Source organism: Puntigrus tetrazona, unplaced genomic scaffold (genome assembly GCF_018831695.1).
Source record: "Puntigrus tetrazona isolate hp1 unplaced genomic scaffold, ASM1883169v1 S000001156, whole genome shotgun sequence".
In the NCBI taxonomy this organism is placed as follows: Eukaryota; Metazoa; Chordata; class Actinopteri; order Cypriniformes; family Cyprinidae; genus Puntigrus; species Puntigrus tetrazona.
In genome coordinates, this window is record NW_025048742.1 from 117431 (window position 1) to 141785 (window position 24355).

The 24355-nt window shown below is 38.8% G+C and overlaps 1 protein-coding gene, 1 long non-coding RNA gene and 1 other non-coding gene across 11 annotated transcripts in view; 2 read left to right on the plus strand and 1 right to left on the minus strand.

Moving 5' to 3' along the window:
- The first annotated feature begins 290 nt into the window (after positions 1–290).
- LOC122341175 lies at positions 291–1108 on the plus strand. The gene is made up of 2 exons (XR_006250441.1): positions 291–500; positions 760–1108. It is a non-coding gene; the product is annotated as an uncharacterized LOC122341175 (long non-coding RNA).
- Positions 1109–1146: 38 nt separating this feature from the next.
- Positions 1147–1280, plus strand: LOC122341182. The gene has a single exon (XR_006250443.1). It is a non-coding gene; the product is annotated as a small nucleolar RNA SNORA50 (small nucleolar RNA).
- Positions 1281–1498: 218 nt separating this feature from the next.
- The window catches only part of tex2 (testis expressed 2), a 28654-nt gene continuing 5797 nt past the window's right edge, over positions 1499–24355 (minus strand). For 4 of the 9 annotated variants that reach the window (XM_043234519.1, XM_043234522.1, XM_043234523.1 and 1 more), the window contains 11 exons: positions 12209–13775; positions 9687–9887; positions 9143–9461; positions 8784–8995; positions 8220–8369; positions 8033–8132; positions 5914–6034; positions 5184–5294; positions 4805–5014; positions 4373–4493; positions 1499–3867 (listed from right to left, as the gene is read on the minus strand). In XM_043234519.1, the coding sequence (XP_043090454.1) occupies positions 3733–3867; positions 4373–4493; positions 4805–5014; positions 5184–5294; positions 5914–6034; positions 8033–8132; positions 8220–8369; positions 8784–8995; positions 9143–9461; positions 9687–9887; positions 12209–13750 (3222 nt within the window). In that variant the 5' untranslated portion in view covers positions 13751–13775 and the 3' untranslated portion in view covers positions 1499–3732. Of the gene's footprint in view, positions 3868–4372; positions 4494–4804; positions 5015–5183; positions 5295–5913; positions 6035–8032; positions 8133–8219; positions 8370–8783; positions 8996–9142; positions 9462–9686; positions 9888–12208; positions 13776–14955; positions 15078–17276; positions 17426–24355 lie in introns of those variants that run through there. The other 5 variants (XM_043234520.1, XM_043234521.1, XM_043234528.1 and 2 more) reach the window with 5 other exon arrangements.

Here is a 24355-nt window from a genome sequence, read left to right on the forward strand (position 1 = left end):
TACTGCACATTGAGAAAACTGTTACACGCACGTGGTGTGCCTACCCATGGCACAACAACATGTATTTGTATTTGTTTTGTATTTGTATTGTATAAACATCTTTTAAAATGTATTTTCTCTTGTTACTGTGATATTTGGAACCGTATTTTTTTCCATGAGAGTTACTGAGAGCCTTTCAACCAATGCAGCTCTGACAGCAATTCAATGACGTCAGGACTACGCTGTGATTGGTTACCAATGCACACGTGAGCCAAGCGGAGGGCGGAGGTTGTTTCCTCATATAAATAACGTATAGCTGGAGTAGCCTCCAGTTGAGTCCGGCTCGTTTCGCGCGCCGAACTAATCGAAGCAAATATTCAGAGCAGCAGTTTAGGTCAAGTTACTATTTTACCTCGCTTCTCTATCAGAGGTTTAGAATGATAAGGCCGAGAGTGATAAAATTGAGGAAAAACTCGTTCGTCCTTAACGAACAAGTGAGCTCTTGAGTACGACTAATTCAGGTAACGTATCTGATGATAAAAATGAATTTAATATTTCATTTGATTGTATTAGTTTAAAAGAGCTTGAAAGTTATTGTAAGTGTACATTTAGTGCATTTCGTGTGTATTTTACTAGGTTTAGAAATGTGAGCACGTGGTGTGCTCCTGAGCACGTTTGCCGCATGGCTTATATCATTCACCATTGATTTGTAAACTTCAATTAGGTTTGGTCAATTACAATACACCAGTGACTTTTTTTTTTGTTTCGTTGCTCTTTTAGGCTAGTGGACCGTGTGGCCAGTGATCCTAGGTAAGACCAGGCCTGACTTCCCTCCATCATTTTCTGTTTTTGTGGTCTTGAATGATGCTTTTCCGCGTTAGACTGCTGAACATCAGTGATGTCACATCAAAATAACTGACAAGACCTCTACATTTCAACACACAGTGAGTTTTGTAGCTGGAAATGATCTATAAAAAGTTATTTTCCTCTTGCAACAGGGAGAGAAGGTGAATCGGAAGAGGCTGAGGTTTGTATGTTCAGTGTAATGGCTGTTTGTTGCAGATGCTATGAGTGTAACCAAATCGAACAATTGTTTTTACTTTTTGGAAACAATAAACGATTATCTTTGTCCCTTTTGTTGCTGTGTTTTTATTCTAAAATGTACGTAAGCACTGTATTTGAACCTGTGGAGCCCCTTCATGGCTCGATGGGTCAAGCAACGGTGCTACAGTAAAAGATTGTTATAACTGGGGCGTCTTGGATTTCCCACCAAGTTGCTCTTTTAAAAGCAGTCGACAACTTTTCGTATATGTATTTTCACCATTTTTCTACGATGTAGAGGAATAATAATAGTAAATCTGAGCACGGGCCCTATTAAACTATATTTGTTGCAATGTTGTATATAAGCACCGTCTTTGAACCTCTTCGTGGTTCAATGGGTCGAGCAAGAGCTTGTAACATGAACCCATTGGGAGGTGCTCTTTTAAAACCGTACAGCTTTGAAAAAATGCCCCAGGAGTTATTTTTGCAAAAGCAGTTTATCAATTTCCACACACAATCATGTTGTCAATATGGCAGAACACAATATTCGAATGAAATATTGCGCAAAGAAAACGGCAATTGGCAAAACGCACACAAAGGATCAATTGTGAATGGCAATTTTGAAGCATAACCAACGATACAAAATAAACGCGTAGAAATCAAAGTATATGTAGCATCGATGCTTTAAATTAAATGCAAAAAGGATGTGGGAAAAAACATAATTCATGTTCTCTGAAATCTCAGCAGCAGCTAAGATACAGAATTTGTGTTGGATATAAAACACTTTTTCAGACCTGTCAATACCTGCTAAGTAGCTGATAATGGATGAATGTGAAAACTCATTCATTATAACTTTAGATAGCAAAATTTCACTTGCCACTGTTATTTAACAGAAACTACCTACATGATTTAATACACCAACGGCCTGCAAGTGCAGTAAATAAAAAAAAAAAGTCTACCTGACGGCAACAAAAATAGCAACACTTGACAAACTATGCCAAACAAGGTAGACAAAAATATGAAGTTTTTTTTTTTTCTTTTTACATTCAACAATCTGCTTCACATGTACACAAGATATGAAGATATTCTGCGTTGGAAATAGAATAGCACTTATTTGGAGCCTTGATCTGAAATGCAACGTGAGGTACAGCCCAGTGGTTCTCAACCGGTTTTGCTTCAGGACCCAGATTCTAGATCGGACGTCTCAACACAGTCCAAAATTGATTCTCATTCAAAAAAGTAAACAAAAACACCCTTCAAAAATCAAACGCTGAAATATATTGATATTACCATGAACGACCCAACAATATACAAAGTTATTTACAAGACAGGCTGAATAAGAAACATTGTGGTGGGCGTAAATATATAGATAATATGTAGTCATAGTTTTTTTTATACACCTTGTGCAGTTTTGTTAATGGTTTTTAAAGGTGAGGGCATGCCTCATATTCAGTCTATCCGCATTTGTCTGTTCAATTGCCCAGAGGGGAAAAAAATAGATTATGGAAAAATTTGTGGCTTAAAATTTACATTTGAGTGTTATGTAAAAATGTGAAAGCACTGTTATCGCACTTATTGTATTTGCACAATCATAAAACATCCTTCTAAAAACCAGTAGAAATAACAACCCCAGCAAATTTGCCCTTTCAGGTTGCTCTACAAACAGATCTGTTTTGAGTTCTGTGACATGAATTTGTACCAGAACATGGCAAACTCAAACAATACAAAGATATAAAAAGCATTTACCCCTTTTAAAAGATTGGCGTATTTATCTTGCTGTCCTAACTTTGCATCTTAATCCCTGCTTTTCTCTCGGAACAGCCCCGAGACTCGCCGTTTGAGAACCACTGATCTACGGCCATTGCAGAGGGGCGATGATTAGAGACATCTTACATAGCTCTTAAACCCTATCCTCTAGAATAGTCCGCTTCGGAAGGGATGGCTTAGGGATGAGAGGTTATTGGCTGGTGTCCCTCTTGAGCACAGTGAAATTGATCTAATTGCATAATCAGACGCCACACAGAGGGCTCAGGCAGCAGTGAATGGAAGAGGATAATGGTGGTACTAGTAGGTCTGTTGTGTCTTATAAATGATTTGCTGCTTGAAGCATATGACAATCATGAGAAAATCATAAATGGGTGCAAATCTCAGATATGCCCCCTTTTGGCTTAGAGTTTCTGTTAAAATGACCAGATTCATCCGTTACTGGTGTTTGTCGCGTGTTTTATACATCCCAAGGATGCACGGCCCCAAATACAGAACCCTTTGCAGGCACTCTGTCATACCAAAAGTCCAGTGAAAGCCCTCGGGTTGTAATTCATATCTGCTTTCGAAGCAAAGAGTTTAGGTTTCGTCATGCGACACTAGGACATTTGGTAAGTCAGCGTGCATCAAACAGAGGTAGTGTATACACTTCACCTAGTCTTCCGTGTCCTATACTGCTTTTTCACAGTTGTTCACCTGTATACATTTTACTATGGTCACCAAAACCAATCCTGTTTGAGAGCCAGCAGCATGTGCATTCATACTGTTCCGAACAAATCAAAAGCAAGCAAGCAAGCAATATTGTCCTTTCTTTTAGTTATCGATGTGTTCAGATTTTTCACAGCTCTGTTCAATGGGCAATATGGCACCTGTAATTTTCAACTCAGGTATAGTCCTGCCCTCATGGGACCGAAGTGTTCATCTTTTGTGTGATACAGTAACTAATCTTCACATGTCCTCAAGGGACTCCTCAGGGTCCAAGCTTTCTTCATTCTTCAAGGCATTGGCATTGGAACGCGTGTCCACGGCAGAGTGCATGATAGGCAGCCAGACGTCATCCATGTTTGGCATTACGAATATTTTCTGTGTAAGGTAATGGAAGGGGCAAACACAAAAGTAAAAGTCTTGTCTAATAACAGCAAACAAATATTTACACAAAGGTGCATTATTGTCATTCAAATTATACATTCAGAGATCTCATCTGTAAACGCCTTACGTACTTGTACGCAAAATATTTGGCTCCAAATTGGGAATGAGATTTTTAAATTGCCAAGAGAACTCATTTTTTGCCTTAAAAGGCCCATTCCCCCAACCCCCAAGCTTTATCCTTGATCAAACTACATTTTAGAGACCTTGATTAGTTCTTTAGGTGTATTTGGTTTTTGGAGTTAAACTCAGCAGGAAAGTGAACCTTAAGGGCCAGATTTGACAACCCCTGCAATAATGAATGGCAAAATCCTTCTGAAACTGCTTTGTTTTAATGAAAATAAAATGTCCATTACAATAATGAGATCAAAAATGCATTAATGCTCTCATAATGCAATTGTTTTTGGATGACTATATTAGTGTTAAGTTCACACAAGCATACCTGGAACTCCTGATTGAGTTTATTTTCTATCCAGTCGGTCACATGAGCAAAAGTAACCTCTCTCTCACCCAGTTTAGGCCGAGCTTTCAGTTCCAGATGAGGAGGATTTCTGAAACCATACCTGAAATAACCAGAAACATCCACATTCATGTCTTTACTATGAACACGTTTTACTTTTGAATTGTAAACATTTATATACTTTGCAGGGTGCCTAATTTTCAGAAAAAATAGAGAAATCTTATTTCATATGCCTCAACCATGCAATAACATTTTAAAATCCAATCTTAATTCTACAAAGGCATGAACTCTCGACATGTACTGAATAATGACCAGCAGATGGCATGCTATAGCAACTTGTAGGATGCCCAGAGATACTATCAGACTTTACTTGTATGCAGTAATGTGAAGAGGATATTGAAAGCAGCACTGTACCATATCCTGTCTGTTGGAGGTGGTGGAATGTTGACAGCTAGTGTTCCTTGACACTCCTGAACCTCCACCGTCAGGAGCAGTGGCGTATTGGACACCTCCTCTATCTTCTTCTTAATGAACTCAGTCTCTGTGGCTTTCTGGAAATACTTGGACTTGGCGATCTTGTCCACAAATCGCATGATTTTGCTGGGTCGGTGTCCCCCAACATAACTGAACAAAAGAGGCCACAAGTTATTAATGTTACATTCTACCAGAATGCCCTCACCTCTAGGCGTGTGGCCATTTTTAACCCACAGAGAGAGGCTGTCTCCAAGCTGTTAAACTGGTAACAACATTACAAAATAAACATGGAAGTAAATGGCAAATTTCTCAATCTCACCCTTCCATTCCTGGAATCTCAGGCACTTCCACAGCATCCTCCTCATCAGAAGAACCTGCACTCGATGACTCTTCGTCACTGTCGGCCAGGAAGTAAGTGCGTGGTCTGGTTCTGGTCCATGCACACAGACAAACAAATGCTTAGGCAGCATATTTATATTATAACTGGTTTTCCGAATGCAAGGGAATTTGCAAAGCTGCAACACACCTATACTAAAATCAAGAAACTCCATAGCCGATACACAGCCAAAAAAAGCACTTCTTCAAAACAAAGATGAAAGGTCTGTTCTGAACCCTAGTGAGCTATAACACTTTTAAGATATCGTTTTCATGTTTTATGCACAAAGAATCACATGTATAAACTGTGATTGCAGTCACAGAATGCAATGCGATGCTCATTCAAGGGCTTGGAACAGAACTTCTGCAAGCACATGCAGGGGATGTGATGGTGTTTCAGTGGTGAAGTGTCTTGTCAGTTTAATGCATGGAGCAAAACTCTAAGTAGCTGCAATGTACATTACATTGAGAGATTTCAGAAAAGCCCTGATTCAACTCACCATTAAGAGTTCACATCCAAAAAGAAATCAGTCCAGAGGAAACAGTAAAAAAGAGGAGTAAATGATAATTACATCCAACAGAAAAAAAGCCATCAAATAAACAAAAAAAGGCAGACGCCCAGATATATAGAACAAGAGACGATCAACTTCTGTCTTCTGAAATGTCACTCTTACCCTTCTTTTCCCTGTTCTCCAAGTCCTTCCCCCTCCTTTCCCAGTCGGGTCAGGTTCATCTTGGTTTCAAGAGTCATTAGAAAGGAACCGTTGTACGAGATCTCCAAGTCAAACCAAAGGCCTACAAATGAAAATTTAAACAGTAGTGTATAGTGTACAGTGGTCTCCAAATGCATGTCTTAATGTCAGTCCATTTACATAACAAAAATGTGAAATTTGCTGTTCCCCACTTAATAAAACACAAAACTCTTGAGTAAAAAATCTGGACAGCTCATTGAGATTCTCTAACTTTAACGTTAGCTATGATTCTCTACTATTCTGACACAAAATGCCACCAGTTGCTCACCCATTGAAAACACGCAAAGCACATCTTTCCTATTTCTCCAATTTGAAAACTCTACATCAAATCAAGCGGCCTGGAATTCTGCACACAGCATGCGTTCACACTGATGAAATACATTCAGGAATAGCTAGTGAACCCCCGGCAATCTTAAAAGCCACACTGTCATGACGCGCACTTCCTCCTGAGTTAGTGAAAGGTCAGTACCGGAGTTCGCTTCACTCCGATTGGCTCAGAGGCCCACTGATCCTCTGAGCTCAGCAGGCTGCTTCCTCAATGACGAACGAGAAGTTTAACTAGTTGGCAGGATTCTGGTCATTTACCAAATCACACAGACTCACTGTAGGGGTGCTGCTTCATCAGTACATTGCAGATATAGCTCGACTGTAAACTTGATTACATAAATGGTTCTGCAGCAGTAAATGATTTGAGTACGTAGAGATTGTTTCTTTTTAAAATCAGCAGTAAAATAAAGAGATGAACAAGATCTCACAAAGTAAAATTTCGCTACAATTTTGCCCAAAGTGAGTTTGTTAAAATATAAAACGACTCTTGCAACAACCTCATAGGTTGCCAAAGTCTTTTAGAATTGATTTTTAGCATTACGTTATTACTGCAGCTCAAAGAGTGCTACACCATTATAAACCGAGTTAAAAGAACAGGAGCAGTATTTTAGCGTATTTAATTTTACCAGGTACTAAAGGTACAAATCATGTATAAAACATAAGGAACAAGGACTGATGTATTTAATCCTGTTCAAATGAATTAAAACAATTTGCATTCTTTTTATTTAAAGATTGAAGTCGAGTAATATGACTGAATTTAAGTTTTGCTATGAACTGTGTGTACTTAAAGACATATATTCATTCAACTGAATGTTGAGAAACATTCTTCTAGGGATGTTCATTTCAATCGGTGCTTGTTCACAGATTAATCAGCAAGATTATTTTAAATTAGAATTGAATTAGAAAGGATAAACTTCTGCAACTCGTGAAAAATACTATTATTGTTTTTCAGTAGATTCATTTTACATGGGCAAAAACTAATGCAGAGTTTCGGTTCATTTTTCTGCTGCATGAACAGAGACAACAGAAAGTGACCTCTAAAATAGTTTTAAAGTAGTTTTTTAAATTTTAGAAGTAAAAAAGTTATTGGGTGAGATTTTATGTGGATATTGGCAATATCGCCTGCAGGTGTATGACTGTACTGTACGTACCAGCGCTCAGACTGACCTGAGATTTGCCTGCAAACATTTCAGCGGTAAATTATTGGTCCAAATTTCTGTCGACTGAACCAGCCATGCCATTAATTATGAATTTATCAGTCTTTTGCACACCAAGTCAATAAATATTACACCATAATGAAAATTCCGCTATGCGCTTTCATTGGATAAGCGGTTACTATAACTATAACAATTAGTTTGTTCAATCAATTCATTCCATTTTAAAGTAGTAATTTAAATAATATGCAAGTGATAATGCTGGCACCTCCGTGTCCTGCAGAGTGCGCTTTAGTTTCTGTTGGATGTGTGTCCAAAAGTGCATTTGAACTAACATTGTAATTAACAAACAAAATTTCAGAGATCGCTGAAACAGCCAATTAATCCTATAATTTCGTGTTTGCAATTTTGCCATAATTATTATACTTTTGTCATTTGTATTAATCTAAACTCTATAACCTGTACTTTGGTGCACTGTAGGTTACGCGCTTGTAGTTTAAGCTCATAAATTGGATTCTGCATACCTGATGTCTGAGATGTCTGATGTGAGAGAGCCTTACCTCTGTGATCGACAGATGGTTTGGACGAGCTAAGGATCTTGGGAATAGATATTCCCATGTCCAGCTCAGTGAGGGTCAGTTCATTCATGAAGTACGGCAGCTGTGATAATCGAGACAATAAGTTAACATTGTACACAAATATGCAGTCAGACAATCTGGTGTAAGATGCAAACCCATCTGTACTCACCCTGATCTTACTCAGCTTTTTCTGGATCTTTTTGGACACCACATCTGCCCAGTATTTCTCTCCAAGAAAGTCCCAGAAAATGCGACCTAAAAGTGCATTGACCCAGGCTTCAGACTCGGACTCGGACTCCTGTTCACGACTGGATGGAAACTATGTGATAAACACAACGTTAAATAGACCTTTATTTGAAGACACCAAGGTAATGGTGCAGACTACAGAGAGCAGACAGAACTATACTATTTCTTGTTCTTATTGGCAATATGGAGCAATTTCTATTTATAAAAGCTCCCGAAATTTGCCAAAAAAGTAATGCGTTTACAGTACTGTGTTAGCATGGTTAATCACAGTTACAGTTATCTGTAAACGTCACAGACCACGTAATGCGTTACATAAAATTGTTAAATATAAAATTTCCAAAATTAGGAATTAAAAGGATTGGGATGGAATTAAAGTCAAAGTCTGGATGTATGGGTCTCAGTATTTGATAGGCACGGTTGGTTTAGCTAATGTTTGGTTTTTAAATGAAAGTTTATCATTTTTAGGAAAATGGACAATATGAAATACCTTTTTCATGATTCCTGGGCTACTTCCAGCACTCTGAACAGGACTTGTGGTGGGGCTGCCTGCAGACTGGCTGACATATTTGGCCATGTAGACATTGTATTCCAGAACTTTCTGTTTAACACTGGCATCAATGTCTTTTTGTCTGGGATGAGACTGGAGCATTTCATCCAGACTGCCACGACTGCTGCTGCGGCTATGAGACATACAGCCTGCTGAGAGAGATAATATAACTTGATTACATAAAAATAAAAACAAGACTGTGAACAAAAGCGTAGTCTATTCAATGATTAAAAAGAAATAATGTATTTATTTTTATTATGAAATACTAATAATTTGAATAAAGGTCTTTTTTTTTTTACTTGTAGGCAGGCCAGAGGGTTTCTTGGCTTCGGATTTCAGCTTAGACGCAAGTAGCATCCTTCTGAACCACTCCTCTTTGTCTCTTCCTGTTCTCCCAAACAGGTACAGCACAGGTTCTGCGTGCACTCTCTTAGGTTCCTCACTAGTGCTTACAGCCTCAGGCCTGTCTCCTGCAGCAGAGGTCTTCTCCTCCACCATGTCAGACTTCTCTCCCTGCACTTTAGCCAGGAAGTCATCCTGCTTGGCCAGCTCAATGCAGATGGGATACTTCTTATTCCACACTCTTTTCCTGGCCAGGCTATGAGGCACCAGGTAGATCTGCAATACAGAATTTAAACGTTAATACAGTATGCATTTAAAGGGTTTAATAAGCTTTGTTTTTGAAAAGATTTGCAGAACAACGTTTTAAAAACATTCAAGTATCACAATTTGTTCTGTGCAAATTGATGCTGTATCACAGATGCTTACAGCAAACACACGAAAAAAATTAAATTGAAAACAACAAAACAGGCCGTGCACTGAGAGATCGTGTCTACCACCCACCTTACTGTTAGTGAGATCATAGATTTTCTGACTAACATAGGTGATGTCAGGTTTGAGCTCGTTGAAGGTTGCCCGGCGGGGAATATTGCGGTTAGGTTTGGACAGTCGCAGGACAGAGCCCTCCAGACGCACATACACAGAGTGAGTAAGTGTGGCGTGATAAGTCTCAGGGTCATAGCTGTGGATCTCGTTCATCCAACCCTGAGAACATAAACACAGAAACTTGAATGCGACAAATGGCCCACAAAAAAAGAAAAATAAGTAGTAAATAAGGGACCAAGCACAATCTACCACATCATAATGCAGCTTCTAACTACTGAGAAACAAGAAACACTACAAGTTGAGAATGCAACTTTTCTACAATGTGTTAAAAGTTATGAATAATTCTGAATAAAAAAACAATAATTCTAATATAAAAGGCAATAAGTGATTTTTCTTCTCAGACTAATCACGCCTCTGTGTTCAGTATTAGAAAGATGTATCAAACACTTCAACAGACTTTGATGACTTATTTGTACACCATATGACCACAATTCAGTGAAAATTTGACAAACCTTCAGTAATTGGCCCCTGAACGCTAAATGGAGAAAAACACCCCCAAAAAGTGTTTAATTAAAAACACTAAAAGGAGTTGGTGCCTACATATTTAGCTCTCTTGTGCTTGAGGCAACCCTTCCCGATCTTGCCATTTTTGGTACTTCACTTTGTCAACTGACTGCACTATCGAAATAAAGGCAAAATGGCAAAAACAAAAAAACACAGGCTAAAATTAAATTAATTACAGCACTGCTAAGTAAACAATTATGAGGAAGGACTGTACTGCCTTTGTTGGCTGAAGGATGGGCAGTCAGATAAACAAAGGTCGGCCTGATAGTATTACACAGCTCGGTCAAAACGGCGACGCTCCACGCATTACTCTATTCCAATCAATCAGTCAGGTTAAACGGATACAAGTTTTAAAAACATCCCTGAATGTTGTAAACCTCTTAATTTGTAAAATACTTCAAGAACCAAGAAAAAAACATGATCTGGTGCCTTATTGGCTATGCCAGCAGAGAACAACAAACTAAGCGGTGATAAAGGTAATAAGGAGCCTAATTATGAGGATTCTTGACTGCTATTAAGCCGTTTATTCTGACACAAAATCATTATATCCAAACAAGAAAACTATTTAACACTAATCAATAATCTCATAGAAATAAACAGAAATCTCATGTGGCCAGACAGGGATTCATCTTTAATAAAACCATGAAAATATTGGGGTCTGGGAGAATGTGAGCCTGAAGATGGTAGTGTACACAGTGAATTCATGAAAGCTTAGTCACATCTCTGGAGACACCCTAGTTTAACTTCTCATAAGCGCTCTCTTGTCCTGCATTGAAACTTGACATCAGCAACATCCACCATGACCTAGTGTGACTATCATGTGACCATCTTCCTTTTCAAGCAAGCAATGTAAAACTGACCAAATCATTACATTATCAGGAGAAGCCAAACAAGGTCACAACAGATGTGGAGGTCTTCAGCCATTCTTAGCTGTTGAACAGCCTTCTTTCAAGACTATGGTTAACATTCTACACCCTAGTATGACTTTAACTGTCAGTTTAGGAAGTGGCCTACCCACACTATGATAGCTAAGCTAAGCAGAATAAAGTGTCAATAATGACAGACTTTTGCAGTGTGATGCAGAGAAGCTACATCAGGGTCAATGCTGAAACACTAGATTAGAGATCAGGGCCTGTATTTACAAAACATCTTAAGGCTAAACGTAGCTCATAACTTGCAGATTTAGGAGAAAACCTTTACAATAATGGGACTGTTAGTTCGGTACGGCTCACTTTTGGGGGGTTTTCCACTGTTACCACACTGTTTTCCACTGTTACCACACCGGCTAGATTTAAATCCGCAAAGATAGCGAACCATCAGACGCAACTTTTGTTTGAACACACATTTTTAAACAATTAAACCATGTCTGTTGATGAAGTACAGACATTACTCTCATTGATAGCCGAGAAACAGATCCAGTGAAAGTTTGATGCGAAGACAACGGAATGAAAAAGTGTTTTAATTTTGGTATAAAGAAAAAAGGTCTTTACCAGTGAAATTAAAACAATGCTATAAATAAATTATTCCAAAATGTTATATGCAACAAGTAAAAAATGCATCTCTAGTTTTCATCCTGCCAGTCCAACCACATACTACATTGTTTATAATGTTTAGAATCCTGCCCACTCTAAAGCAGTACTAAACTGCAGTGGAAACACAAGCCGAGCTGAGCTGAATAGCACTGTGCCAAGTCGTCCCGAGCTGTTTGTACCACCAAGTGGAAAACTGCCATTAGCGTTTGTATAACTGAGGCAATAGTGACATTTTATAAAGGCAGGCATCTATATAACTGTTATGGTTACTTATCCCAATAAATATATTTTAAAATATATATATTTTGTTTAATTTTTAGTTCTTCAAAACTACACACTTAACCACTGCACAAGAATTGCCTTTGACAGCAGTGTACAACCCACCTTGTAGATTGTTGGTTCTTTGATATCCAGAGGAACCCTGTTCCATTTCTCTCTTCTGCTCCAGCTGCCATGACGGCCATATGAAGATCTGCCTCTTGCCGACAACCACACCACTAGAATTGCTAGCATGAATCCTGCCACAACTCCAATCAACACCCAACACACATACGTAGGAAGTGGCAACACAAAGCAACCGTAAACTATAGATATAAGAAGAATCAGTGCGTTGTGGGGTACTCCAGGAGGCTCATCATCTTCTTCTTCCTCTTCTCCTCCTTCAGTTGGTTCCTCACTGCATCCCCCTGTGCTCCCTCTTCGGATCTGGGATGAACGAGGCTCTTCTCCATCTAACTCTGTGTCTGTGCAGAGCTCAAAGTCTTCGGTATAGAGCTCACAAAACTCTTCGTCTTCTTGACGTGCAAGTGTTGACATAAAACACCTGTCCAAGCCTAGAGAAGGTGACTTGTGCAAAGGCAGCTCAACAGTTGGCCCCTCAAGTGGACTTTCGCCCTCCTGGTCTTCCTCTTCCTTGATGCAGTAGTTATTGTTGCTTTCTGAGTGGCCATTGAGGGCAGACAGGTTGGAGAGCTCAGAGGCGCTAGAAGAAAGGTTTCTGGACCGGTAAGAGACTCCTGCTGTTGTGGATGTTGAAGTGTTTGCGCTGATGGAACCAGGTTCCTCGCCAATGATTTTGCTGAGCAGCTGAAGGGGCTCACACATGACCTCTGACAGACGGCGCTTTGTGTCTTCAATACGTGCCTCCACCTCCTGTACTTTAAAGAAGGAGCGGCTATCGGGTGAGGTTAGGGGTGATGAGGGAGCAGTTTTGGAGTCTCCACTGGCTGCAGGAGAACGAGACTGGGTGAAAGGTTTAAAGAGGTGCAGATTGAGTCGGGAATCTGCAGGGCGATGAGTCGACGAAGCCTCCTGCTCAGATCGAGTGGTGTCTGTAGACAAAGACTTAACCAGTGTCTTCATCAAATGCCGGTGCCTTATTGGCTGTGGAGCGACCTCACGAGATTCCACCTCAGTGGAAAGGGACTTGACTAGGCTGAGAAAGGGTTTTGAAGGAAGGCCAGAGGCCTTCGCTGGGGATGAGCTGGAGGAAGCTGAATGAGTGGAAGGTACCGGTGCAGTCGACCTCTGTTCAGAGGGCCACGAGAAGCTAGCAAGACTAGAAGTAGAGGTGCCACCCAAGCTGATGGAGGGGTGCTGTATAGCCAGGGCAGAACTGTGGGGCTGGGATGACAGTCCCGTGACCATGTCCACTTCTAATCCTTCAGAGAGAAGTTCCTCGCTGGCCTCCTGAGCTGTGATTACAGCCTGATCTTCAGGTTCAAGACCAGAAGGGGAATGAGCTAGCCTGTAGAGCTCCTCTTCCTCCTCCTCTTCCTCATTTCCTTTGGCAGAAAAGTGTATAGTGATGGTATCCCGGGAGAGTGAGCGCTGTACCTGCAGCTTACGAGCTGCTGAGGACCGAGAAGAGGAGGACGATGAAGAGGGGCTTAGTGTGTCTGCATGGCCACCACCCTGACTGGTCATGGCACCACTCAAAAGAGCTCAGAGCCTGTGGGTGCAGAGAAGAGAAAGGTTACATATAATACACACTTATCAGTTTATCATCTCCACACTTAAAAAAAAAAACAAGCTCTAGTTCAGGTCAGTGTTTCCCATTAGTTTCCTTGAATTAGTCGGCCCGCCTGAGTTTCACAATGAACTGAAAAGAACTCTAAGCTAAGCAACATTTTTATTTACACACCTGAAGCTTATGATTTCTTAGTAACTGGAAACTTTTCTGAACATCTCATAGTTCAACCTGCATCTGGAAATCTACCATCATCTACCATTCATTTTACTTTTATATTGGCATTGTTTCTAACATTTTTGTGGACAGAGGTTTACAGCCTTTTATGATGAGAAAAGATTTTTGCCACAGAAACTTGCAGGTCTACAGGATTTAACGTCCAGGTTAAAAGGAGTGACCTTTTTTTACATTGTCATGGTTCTACAGAACCAAAAAAACAAAATAACAGCATGAATGTAATGTAGCCTAAGCCACTATCAGCTAAAGAGAGGTTTGATTCCAGTTTAAAATCCAGGTACAAGTAAATGCAAAGATTTTTAAACCCTGTTCAGAATAGCTACTGAGAAGGGGATGAAGCTCTTGATTTCTTAAAATAAACCAGATTAATGATTTTCACCCCTGAAGGGTCTTAGTACTGACAGAATTCTCTAAAAAAAAATAGTTGCTGATAACAAATGTCTACCCAAAAACTACAATTCCTGTTTTGCTTCAAAATACAGAATTTCATTGACTGGCATTGCATGGTTTACATAAATATAGTGTGTGCTTTTTGGAGCATTAGTATTTGGGAACTACAAATATCTCTGTGCTCCTCATATGCATCTGGGAAGAAAATGATCACAATGTATTTTTAGGTGGACAACCCATTTAGAGAACCACTTAAAACTATTACATGTAACCAATGCAAGGCGAATTTTCACACATTTGTGCTGGCTTTAGCTGTTCACCCATCATTCCTACACAAGTCAAGCTAGTTTAACTGCAACAATACCAGCTTAACCAGTTTGTGCACAATCCACTTTGTGGTGAGTCAAAGTTGAGATTTCGAGTGCTTTATTTTATTTTATTTTTAAAATATATAAAAACAAAATCCAACACACCAAAGTCTACACACAAACTAAACTTTACTTAAACTTGACAACTCCAAAAACAAGACACTCACCAAAGAAGGTTATATAAAAGCCAAATCTAGACACCAGACAAAAGGAAACATGTAATCTATGCACACACAACAGAACTAATGACACAAACCAGGAACACCTGAGCACAATCAAGAAGGGAAAGGGAAACCTGACGGACAGGAAACCATGAACAAGACTAGATTATGAACATGAATAAACTTCAAACTAAAAGACATGACATAATAAAAGACACAAAACAAAACTTAACCTCAACAAATGTGACAGCACACACCTGATACTACTTGAAGTGGTCATGAATTGAGAAAAATAATTCCCGTTTTTTTGCTTGTGCAATAATAGTTATTGTTAGTTATTAGTTGTGAAATATGGACACTACCATAATGTTACAAAGTAACATAAAACAGAATTTAAGATAAAAGCACAGCTATGACTGCTTCACCAAACAGAGATTTTGTGTTCAACTGTAGAAAGAAGCTCAAAGGTTTGAAACAACATGAGGTTGAATAAATAAGGACGAATTTTTATTTTAGGGTAAACTGTCCCTTTAATAAAGTATGTGTCAGCCCTGCTGGTGTTAATTTTAAGGTCACGCGACAAAAAAGTGTGTTGTGTGGCAGCCCAAATTGCAGAAGGGAAAATTATTTTAAATATGAAAGTTTTCTGTTTCAGGTGCAAAGTATGGCACGTATTTCCATTTATACTGATAAGTCGTGAGTTCTTGTATTTTTTTACCACAGGGTATTGCGTATTAACACTTTGTAGCATTGTGCACATCCCGCTCTTTATTTATTTATTTTAAATGAATCAATTTCTGCTTTTCAAATCTCTTATCGAGGGAAGAAGATTATTGTTAAGTCAACAGTGGCAGGCAAATTGCTGTTAAAAGTTTTCCCAAAGGACAGATGGTCCACAGGGAGAAGAGCTTAATGATTATTAAAGAAAACTAACGCAGCTTCTAAACTAAAACATGTCCCGCTGTCATGGCTGGCCACACACAAAAAAATGCTTCCAATTTATTTAGTCTATCTCTCAACATCTAAGAACCTTAGCATTTAATCATCCCATATTTTTACTGATTTAATTTGGCAATTTGACCTGTTTTTCTACATATAGCAATGATCTCTCCGAGCTGACTAAAACTGCCTTAAGAATATATAATAAAGGCTGTCTTTGAAGGGAGTGACTGCTGGGACGAGAGGTGTTTGAAGTTTCTCACAAAAAGGAAAAGAAAGGGAGCAAAAGAGAATGCTGAATTTAAAGCTGATCAAAGCAGTCAGGGGGTAAAGCACTAAAACAACGACAGCAAAGAGATGAGACATCACATCAAATGTATTTCCTCAACTGAGAGACAGAGTGCTCAACTAGGGCACACAGCCAGAAGCAGCGCTTATAATTTTTATGATCTCAAATGAACTCCATGCAGGCACTTTACATGTCCTTCCAACAATTTGGTGCCTTTTGGCCTCACTTTGAATGATATATATATCATTAAAAACTTTTTTGATTACCAGTAATATAGTGCATACATAATCTAATAAGTCATAGTCAACTGACTGCAAAATTAAGTTTGTAAAAGGGAAAGCAAAGCCAAAGTGAATTGTGTTGAGTGTATATATGTAGGGGTTTAACATGACATAAACATAATGGTTTATGCCATGTTCAGTACATACTTTGGTTTTCAGTCCCTTAGGATTTCAATACAGAAGGGGAAAAAATTAAACAAAAATGTCTTCTTTTTACATAAAAATAAAAAAACTAAGGAAGCCCTTTTACATTATTATAAGGTTACAATTACATTTAAGAGCACCAAAACAAATTAGCACAAGATGATACCATTTCTTATAAAAAAAAATAACAAATCTATTAAACTGTCATTTTCAAACAAAGCTACACTTTGCAGTGGTTAAAGCGAACAACGATTACGCCGCTTATAGTGTACTGTATAAAAAAAACACAAAACACTTCTTTTAACAATTGACAACTAATTGCAACAAACAACAAAATAGCTATTTTGAACCAAAACTGCATCCTGCATTAGGATCGCTGAGGCAATGGATTAGACAGTAACAAAAGTGGGCCAAAATATCCACATGGATAATATCTTCCTAATATACTGAGTTTGTAAAGGTATTTTGATTATTTCAGCATATAAATGGGCTGGCCAATAAAAGGAAATCACACACTGATTATTGCAGAATACATTCTACTGTAGTAGTAAAAATTAATTGAATTAAGGAAAAAAAAGTAATTACATGATTTGCATTTGGTTTGTCAAAGCTGTAATTAATGTGTAGATGTGGGTACATGAGGAAATGACACTAGCGCAATTAATAAAACTTACTTAAAATTGAGCATTTAAGGCCTGGTTATACTTCATTTCTCACACCGCTCCGTCTACGCCACAGTTGAGTATGCAAGCCGTTCAAAGTACTGTGTACTCCATTGACTGTGAGCTTCAATGGACGCGTGTTCGTTGTGCACACTACCTAGTAGACCTTCTCAGCACTCAAAACGCTCAAAGTCCATGTGATCAGCTGACTGTGCTTATGACGAAACGTACGTCACGTGCACTGTTCACAAGACGGAGCGCAACAAGGACAAACTCGTACTTTGGCCTTTAAATTCAAGTTGTGAGTGCGTAACAGAATAAGGAGTCCACGTCGAACGCTAATTATGAATAACATATTTGATACTGTGCACTGCGATGTATATGTTTTTAGATATGTGCTACATGCGCCTTAAAAAACAACAAAACATTAAAAACAAAAAATCAAAACTTAAGGTGCAAGATGCTAGATTTTCTTTTAAATGGCGCTAACCATTTAACGCTGTTGATTTTAAGAAGTTTTAAGATGTTTTATGTAATCTTAATCTTAGGTTTCTTATAAGTTAGCTCCTCACAAAGCAACACACAGACCTTGAAAAGTTTTCCATATTTTTAAAGTACAATTTACTGACAGGTGACAAAGCGCATTTTATAGGAATAGTGTTTAGTGAAGGGGCCTATTAGGAGAGACAGAGAGAGAGAGAGAGAGAACTTTATCTCAGCATTACAGTGCTGATTTGCAGTACTGGCATAGGTTCAGCACTCGCATTCAATTAATGTGAACGTCCAGTGCCAATCTCAGGAAACATCAGAACAGTGCAGCCAGACACTCCCTATTAAAAACAGTGACATGATGGAGCAGAACAACTGACTGAAAGATGCCAGATAGGTGTGTGTGTGTGTGTGTGTGTGTGTATACTTACATGTGCCAGAGCACAGAAACTCGCACTGGCTGAAATATGCTGGATCGAAGGCTTGAAAGTGTAAGGATTAAGATTTGGTGTAGAAGTGCTTTAGAAGTGCCTCCCAGCTCACACTTAGGAAGACTAACACTAATATGGTAAACAATCTATCCATCTATCTATCTAGAGTCAGAATCTATATTAATGGGACAAATAAGTGAATTGTCACTATTATTTGCAACAGGATCTGCATTTTATATTAGAGTATTAAAACTTATTTGTGCATCAAAACTAGCCCTACTCCTTTCTTTGATTTTTTTAAAAAGTCAACAAATTTGTGACAGACACAAAATAAACTTAAATAAGTATAAAGACCGAATACATTATGCAGTACAACTTAAACGGTGTTACTAGTCAGCTGCTAGTAACGGTGTTACTAGTCACTGACATAATCCACACAAAGGCATCAGTCACTACACTGAATACTTGCTGTCTAAAAAAACCCCAAATAATCCCTTTGTACATAGATTAATCTTCAAATCCACATAATTTGACATTGATGCGTGTCAAAAAGTAACAAAGCACAATACAGTCATATTTACAAAAAGCAGTGTTGGACCTATTAAAGTTAAAATTAAAATGTAAAACAATTTCTAAATTTTGTGACATCATCAGATGAATGGAGTGATTTCGCTTAACAAAGACCACTGACTAAATGAAATCTAACACAGCAATATAGACGAATACTGACAAATAATTGGAATAAGAAGAAAATTCTATGTGTGCATGACTTGGAATGACAGATTAACAAAAATTATATTCCAAAAGAAAAGAGAACAACTCCTAAGTGAATTTCATGCACTTAAAGTCAATAAGATATATAGCATTTAACTCATTTAATTACATTTCTATGTGAAACAAGATATTCAGCAATGAAATAATGCAGGGCTGAACCTGATTTTATTTAATTTGACTGGATGGTGGTAAGTGCATATAAAAATCTGTGCTAAATGTGATCTTGCAGAGAGTACCACAATAGACCAGGAAAGTTCACTAAAAACAGTAAATTGTAGTTACAGTTTACTTTAATTTACTGGCTAGTGAAGCTCCAGTCACATGATAACATTTTAACACTACCAGGAAAGATTCTGCTGTGAAATTCCTATCAGTCTGGTCAGGAAACAATGTCATAATAAATGAAATTACTGGCGCATGTAGTGGGAGCTCCCTATGGGAGCCCACCGGCCCAGTAGAGCTTCCCACGGTTAATGTGTGTGTGTGTGTGTGTGTGTGTGTGTGAGGGGGTTCCTGAAACTGTCTAATGGAGCAGTCAGGAAGCACTAATGTAGTCCGCACACTGCAAAGTGAGGAACAGGATGCAGGACAGTGGGAGATGGCCACATTCAGCCTGCAGGTCACAGGAGGTGCTCGAGAAAGGGCTGAAAATATCTGAGATCTGCAGGGAGCGTTCAATCTCCAAACAGAGCGGATCAAAAAATAGATACATCTTAATACATAACACACTGTTCACGCAATATGTGAACGGAATATACAATCGGAAAGATGCCACAGAACGGAAGAAGTCTAGAGATAAGAAAGATGCATAATGAAGTAAGTAAGAAAGAAAGAAAGAAAACCAACACCAGTTTTTTGTCTTCTACTTATCTGGAGTAATCTATGTATGTGTGCATGCTAACCACAACATCAATGGCTGACTACTGTTTGTTGCAATAGTCTTAGTTATTTATGCATTTATTCAACTAGTGCATGGACCCCTTAAAGGGGCACCTGGGAAGGGCCCAGTACATCTTGACCCTGAACCTCACGAAAGCCTACTGGCAAGTCCCTCTATCTGAGACAGCCAAGCCCAAGACTGCCTTCTACACACCAAGTGGCCACAGGCAGTACCGGATCCTTCCCTTTGGCCTCCACGAGGCACCAGCAATGTTCCAGAGGATGATGGACATCGTGCTACGGCCCCACCAGTCATACGCTGCTGCCTACCTGGACGATGTAGTCGTTCAGACCAGGGAAGACCACCTGGACCGCCTGCGGAGGGTGCTGCCGGAGATTACCGCAACCACCGCAAATGCCATCTTGCCCTCGCGGAAGTCAAGTACCTGGGATTCCAAGTGGAAAGGGGCCTTATCCGGCCCCAAGAGAATAAAGTGGAGGTGGAATCCGATATAGTCAGCACATCTTTCAATCTTTCTGAAGACTGAATCGTCAAATTGTGTCTTGTTTGTAAAGAAATAGAATGAGTTCTTACTGACACAGTCTGGATCTTTATTAAAAATTAAGTTCCTTCTCTTTTTCCTAATGTTAGGATCAGGCAGTGACTATGGGTGTGAATCGGGGGTGGAGCTAAACAGGCAGACTGAAGGCAGTGTTTATGTACACTATAACAGAGTCGTATATTTCACAAGCTGTCAATTTACCATACTTTTGGCTTCAATATAGGCTGCTTTTACACTAACAAAAACGGACAACTAATATTACTGTTACTGATTTCAATATTTTCTGCTTATCACTTATTCATTTCCTGCAAACCCACGCAAAGCCACCTGTTCAGGAAATGAAAACAACATGTCCTCCAACAGACAAGCAGTGAGACGAAACAATCACAGGTAATAAAGAGTGCAGCATTTCTCCTGAACAAAAAGATTCAGCTCCTGACACACATCTGCCATCCGTGAGCTGGATCGGTTGTCATGCCAACACCGACAGGAAGAAAAACAGGGATAAAATAGAAGGAAACCGTGTGTGGAAAACTGAGAGTAAATATGGTGTAAACAGTTATCCAAACATTATGGGAACACAGCAGTTTTAGCCGGTGAAATATTGCCTCTTTGGAAATATCAAACAGGACACACAGCTCTAACCAAGTCTGACTTAACACACAAATATGAGAAAAAGAACACACTTCAGACCAATTTTACACAGTTAAATATTAACTGTGACTTTTGCCTCAGTAGATTATTATTTAATAAGGTAGTTGTTAGGTTTAGGTATGGGTTATGAACCTAAACTAAAATATGGTCTTTATAAGTACTAATAAACAGCCAATATGTTTATAACATTCATGCTAATAAGCAGCTTGTTAATATTGGGAATTTATTTCTAAACTAAAGTGTTACAAGCATCTCCATGAAGAGGCAACAGGTCAATGGATAGATGGACCAAATCAGATTTTCTGCTATCTACCATTTTCTGCTTTAAGACTAGATCCTCAAAGACTCAAACCAAATAGCTGTAGATTTGTAGAACTTACGTAAATGGCACTAATTTTGCTATTATCTGTTATCCTAGAAATAGACTGGGGTCTTATTAAATTTCCATGCCCTGATTTTAATCACAAAAGACCTTTTATTGTATTGGTGTTTCCCAGGATAAAAATGTGAGGGATTTTGAAAGCAATCTTCGTAATGAAAACCTAAGCTCAATCAATCCGTAAATCACACGTCTGACCACCAAAGGAGAGAATAGAGGTCAGATTTACAAAACTTAAAGAGTACAATTCCTCTTACTACTATTTTCTTCTTATTTCCTAACCTATGTATTGCCACATACATTTCTTTAGAATGTTCTATAGATACTGAAGGAGAAATGAGAGTGCGAACTAGAACAACCAGATGTAAATAATAATGTAGATACAGAAAAAATTACAGGTGGCTAACATAACCTGCTTCATACATGTAAAAGAAAACACATCACACTAAAACCCATTGACTGAACAAAGTTCTCAGTGCAAATTTTAAGAATAATAAACGTAATAAAGACTAATAACAACAAACTCAGTGTTAACCAATAGGTAAGAGTAAGTTTCAGCAAGAACATTACTTTCACTTTGATCTTTGTTATATCTTACTGTAATATCTTTATCCTGTAAAAGGCATTTGGGTATTTCATTCGGTTTCCTCCACTATTTTAATTGTTGCAGCTCTAAAGGTATACATAAGTGTGCTTTAAATAGATAGTGCTTACAGCCAATGAATGGGTATTAAGATTACATTCTGACTTTAAATTAACTGGACCTGGAACCATAAACAGTATTTGGCATGTCATGACTTAGCAAGTACACTGATTGATTTATGCTAGTGAGACTGAGTTCAGGTCGAAGTCCAGTAGAGACATAGAGACGCTGAAATATGTACCACTACGATTACTCAACACTGTTCATTTTTATGACTTCATCAGCTGCTTCCTGCTTTTTCACAGCTTCTGCTTTAGACTTTTGGTTTTTGGTACCAGAATACATATATAGTTTTTTTGAACAGACAAAAATCAGCTGTCGAATACCTGACAAAATGGGTCAGGTCATTCTTCTGACATTGTTTGGTTAACTGGATCCAGTATTCCTGGATTTCAGTTTTTGGCCAGCTAGATATCGGCATGATCGAGTAGGATAATTTTTTTTTAGACTAAAGACTATATTTTATTTATACTTGACTGATTCTTAAATTGTTCTTTAGAACAATTCCTCCAGACGCTTCAGAAAGAGATGTGAAGAAACCGAATGAGTGCTTGCTCATCTACCATTAATCCCATCTCATGCTCAGATTAAAGGAGATGGCAAAGATTTACAGTCAGTGCTGATGTATCAAGCATCAGATAGACTCAGATTAGTGAGGAGATGCTAAGCACCTTTGTCTGACGGCCATAGGCGAGCAAATCAGAAAGAGCTAAACCAAAATGTCATCTCGCTAGACACAGGCAGATAAATTACAAACATTGACCGGAAACATTATAAAATTATAGTGTAGCATTTCAGGCTTTCTGAAGCCATGTGATAATATTTATGCAAGGAACGTGTGTAACTAATATTCTCCCTTTGACAAGAAAACGTTTCAGTTAACCCTCAGATCATTTATTGTGCCACGCCCTAAATGCCCCTATTTGGGTGGAAGCAAAAACAAGCTGTTTTAATGTGTGTCACTTTAAATGCAAATGAGCTACCACCCCCGGCCCCTTTACTGAAAAGGTGCACCCCCTTTACAGCTTATACTCCAGATTCTTCCGCGACAACAAAACAGGAGAACAATCATCTTATTGTATTGTACATAATAAAGACACAGTTATAAATTACACAGAGAGCGCGTGTTTTAAGTTCAGGCCGGGTCACAAGGTTTTGGGTATGACGATATTATTTTGGTCCGTGTGAATATTTCGACATCAACTTGAGCCTCATTAGCCACGCAACGCCATACCAAGCCCATTCAAAAAGGCCATTTCTAAACATTCTTATGTTCATTGTTACTGCCAACAAGACTGTTTACCAAATAGCTCAGACATTCTTTATGTTTCCAAGCTGCAGATCTCACCAATCAGTTAAATCCAGGCAAAGTCCAGCAAACCTAACGTGATTGTGATTTAAGCCTTATAATAGATGGAAAACAGTAATCGCTTTGGGTCTGTTCCTCGCACGAAACAATAGCTTGTCTTCAGGAGACTCGGAATATTTGTCAATGTTTGGGTGGGGTTGGGTGCTCAAAAATGTCTAAAATAAGGGCTTGTATCAGCAGAGGGTGGTTAGAGGTTAACTGCTCTAGCACAGTTTGTATACATATATATAAACTTTTATTTTGGATGGAATTAATAATTTAACAGCACTAAACTGCTCTACTATCACAACTAGCACAAAGACACATCTATCTATCTGCTATGAAATCACACAAAATATGACACTGACAAACACAAACCGCAGGGATCTAAAGGCGTGTAGCGGATTTGAAGTGTGAACATAATCAGATGACTATTCTGAGGAGAAACAGAAAACAGAACCAAAACAGAGAGAAAGAGAGAGCGAGACAGAGGCAGAGCGGCAGGCCAGGTGCTGCAGCGCTCTCTGCCCACTTTAGGTCTGATATAACTGTTTGTATTATGTAATAAAACACACCTGCTCTGCTCCACACTGCCAGAAATGCATACACACGATGTGCACAAAGATGCATATACACCTTTCATGAAAACGGAAAAACAGTGTGCTATAGACAAAACCACATACATTTGCATTTTTGAGGACAAATCTGCAAACCCTAACAGTGCTCTGGCCTAAAGGCAAATGAGTTTACAGTCTATAAAGCCAATCCCCCACTGCTTCCCCCAGCAAGGTAAAAGCTGTCAGGATGGAGAAAGTTACAGTCAATTTTTGTGGTTTCAAGAACTACATCATCGACAAAATGTTAATGAAGC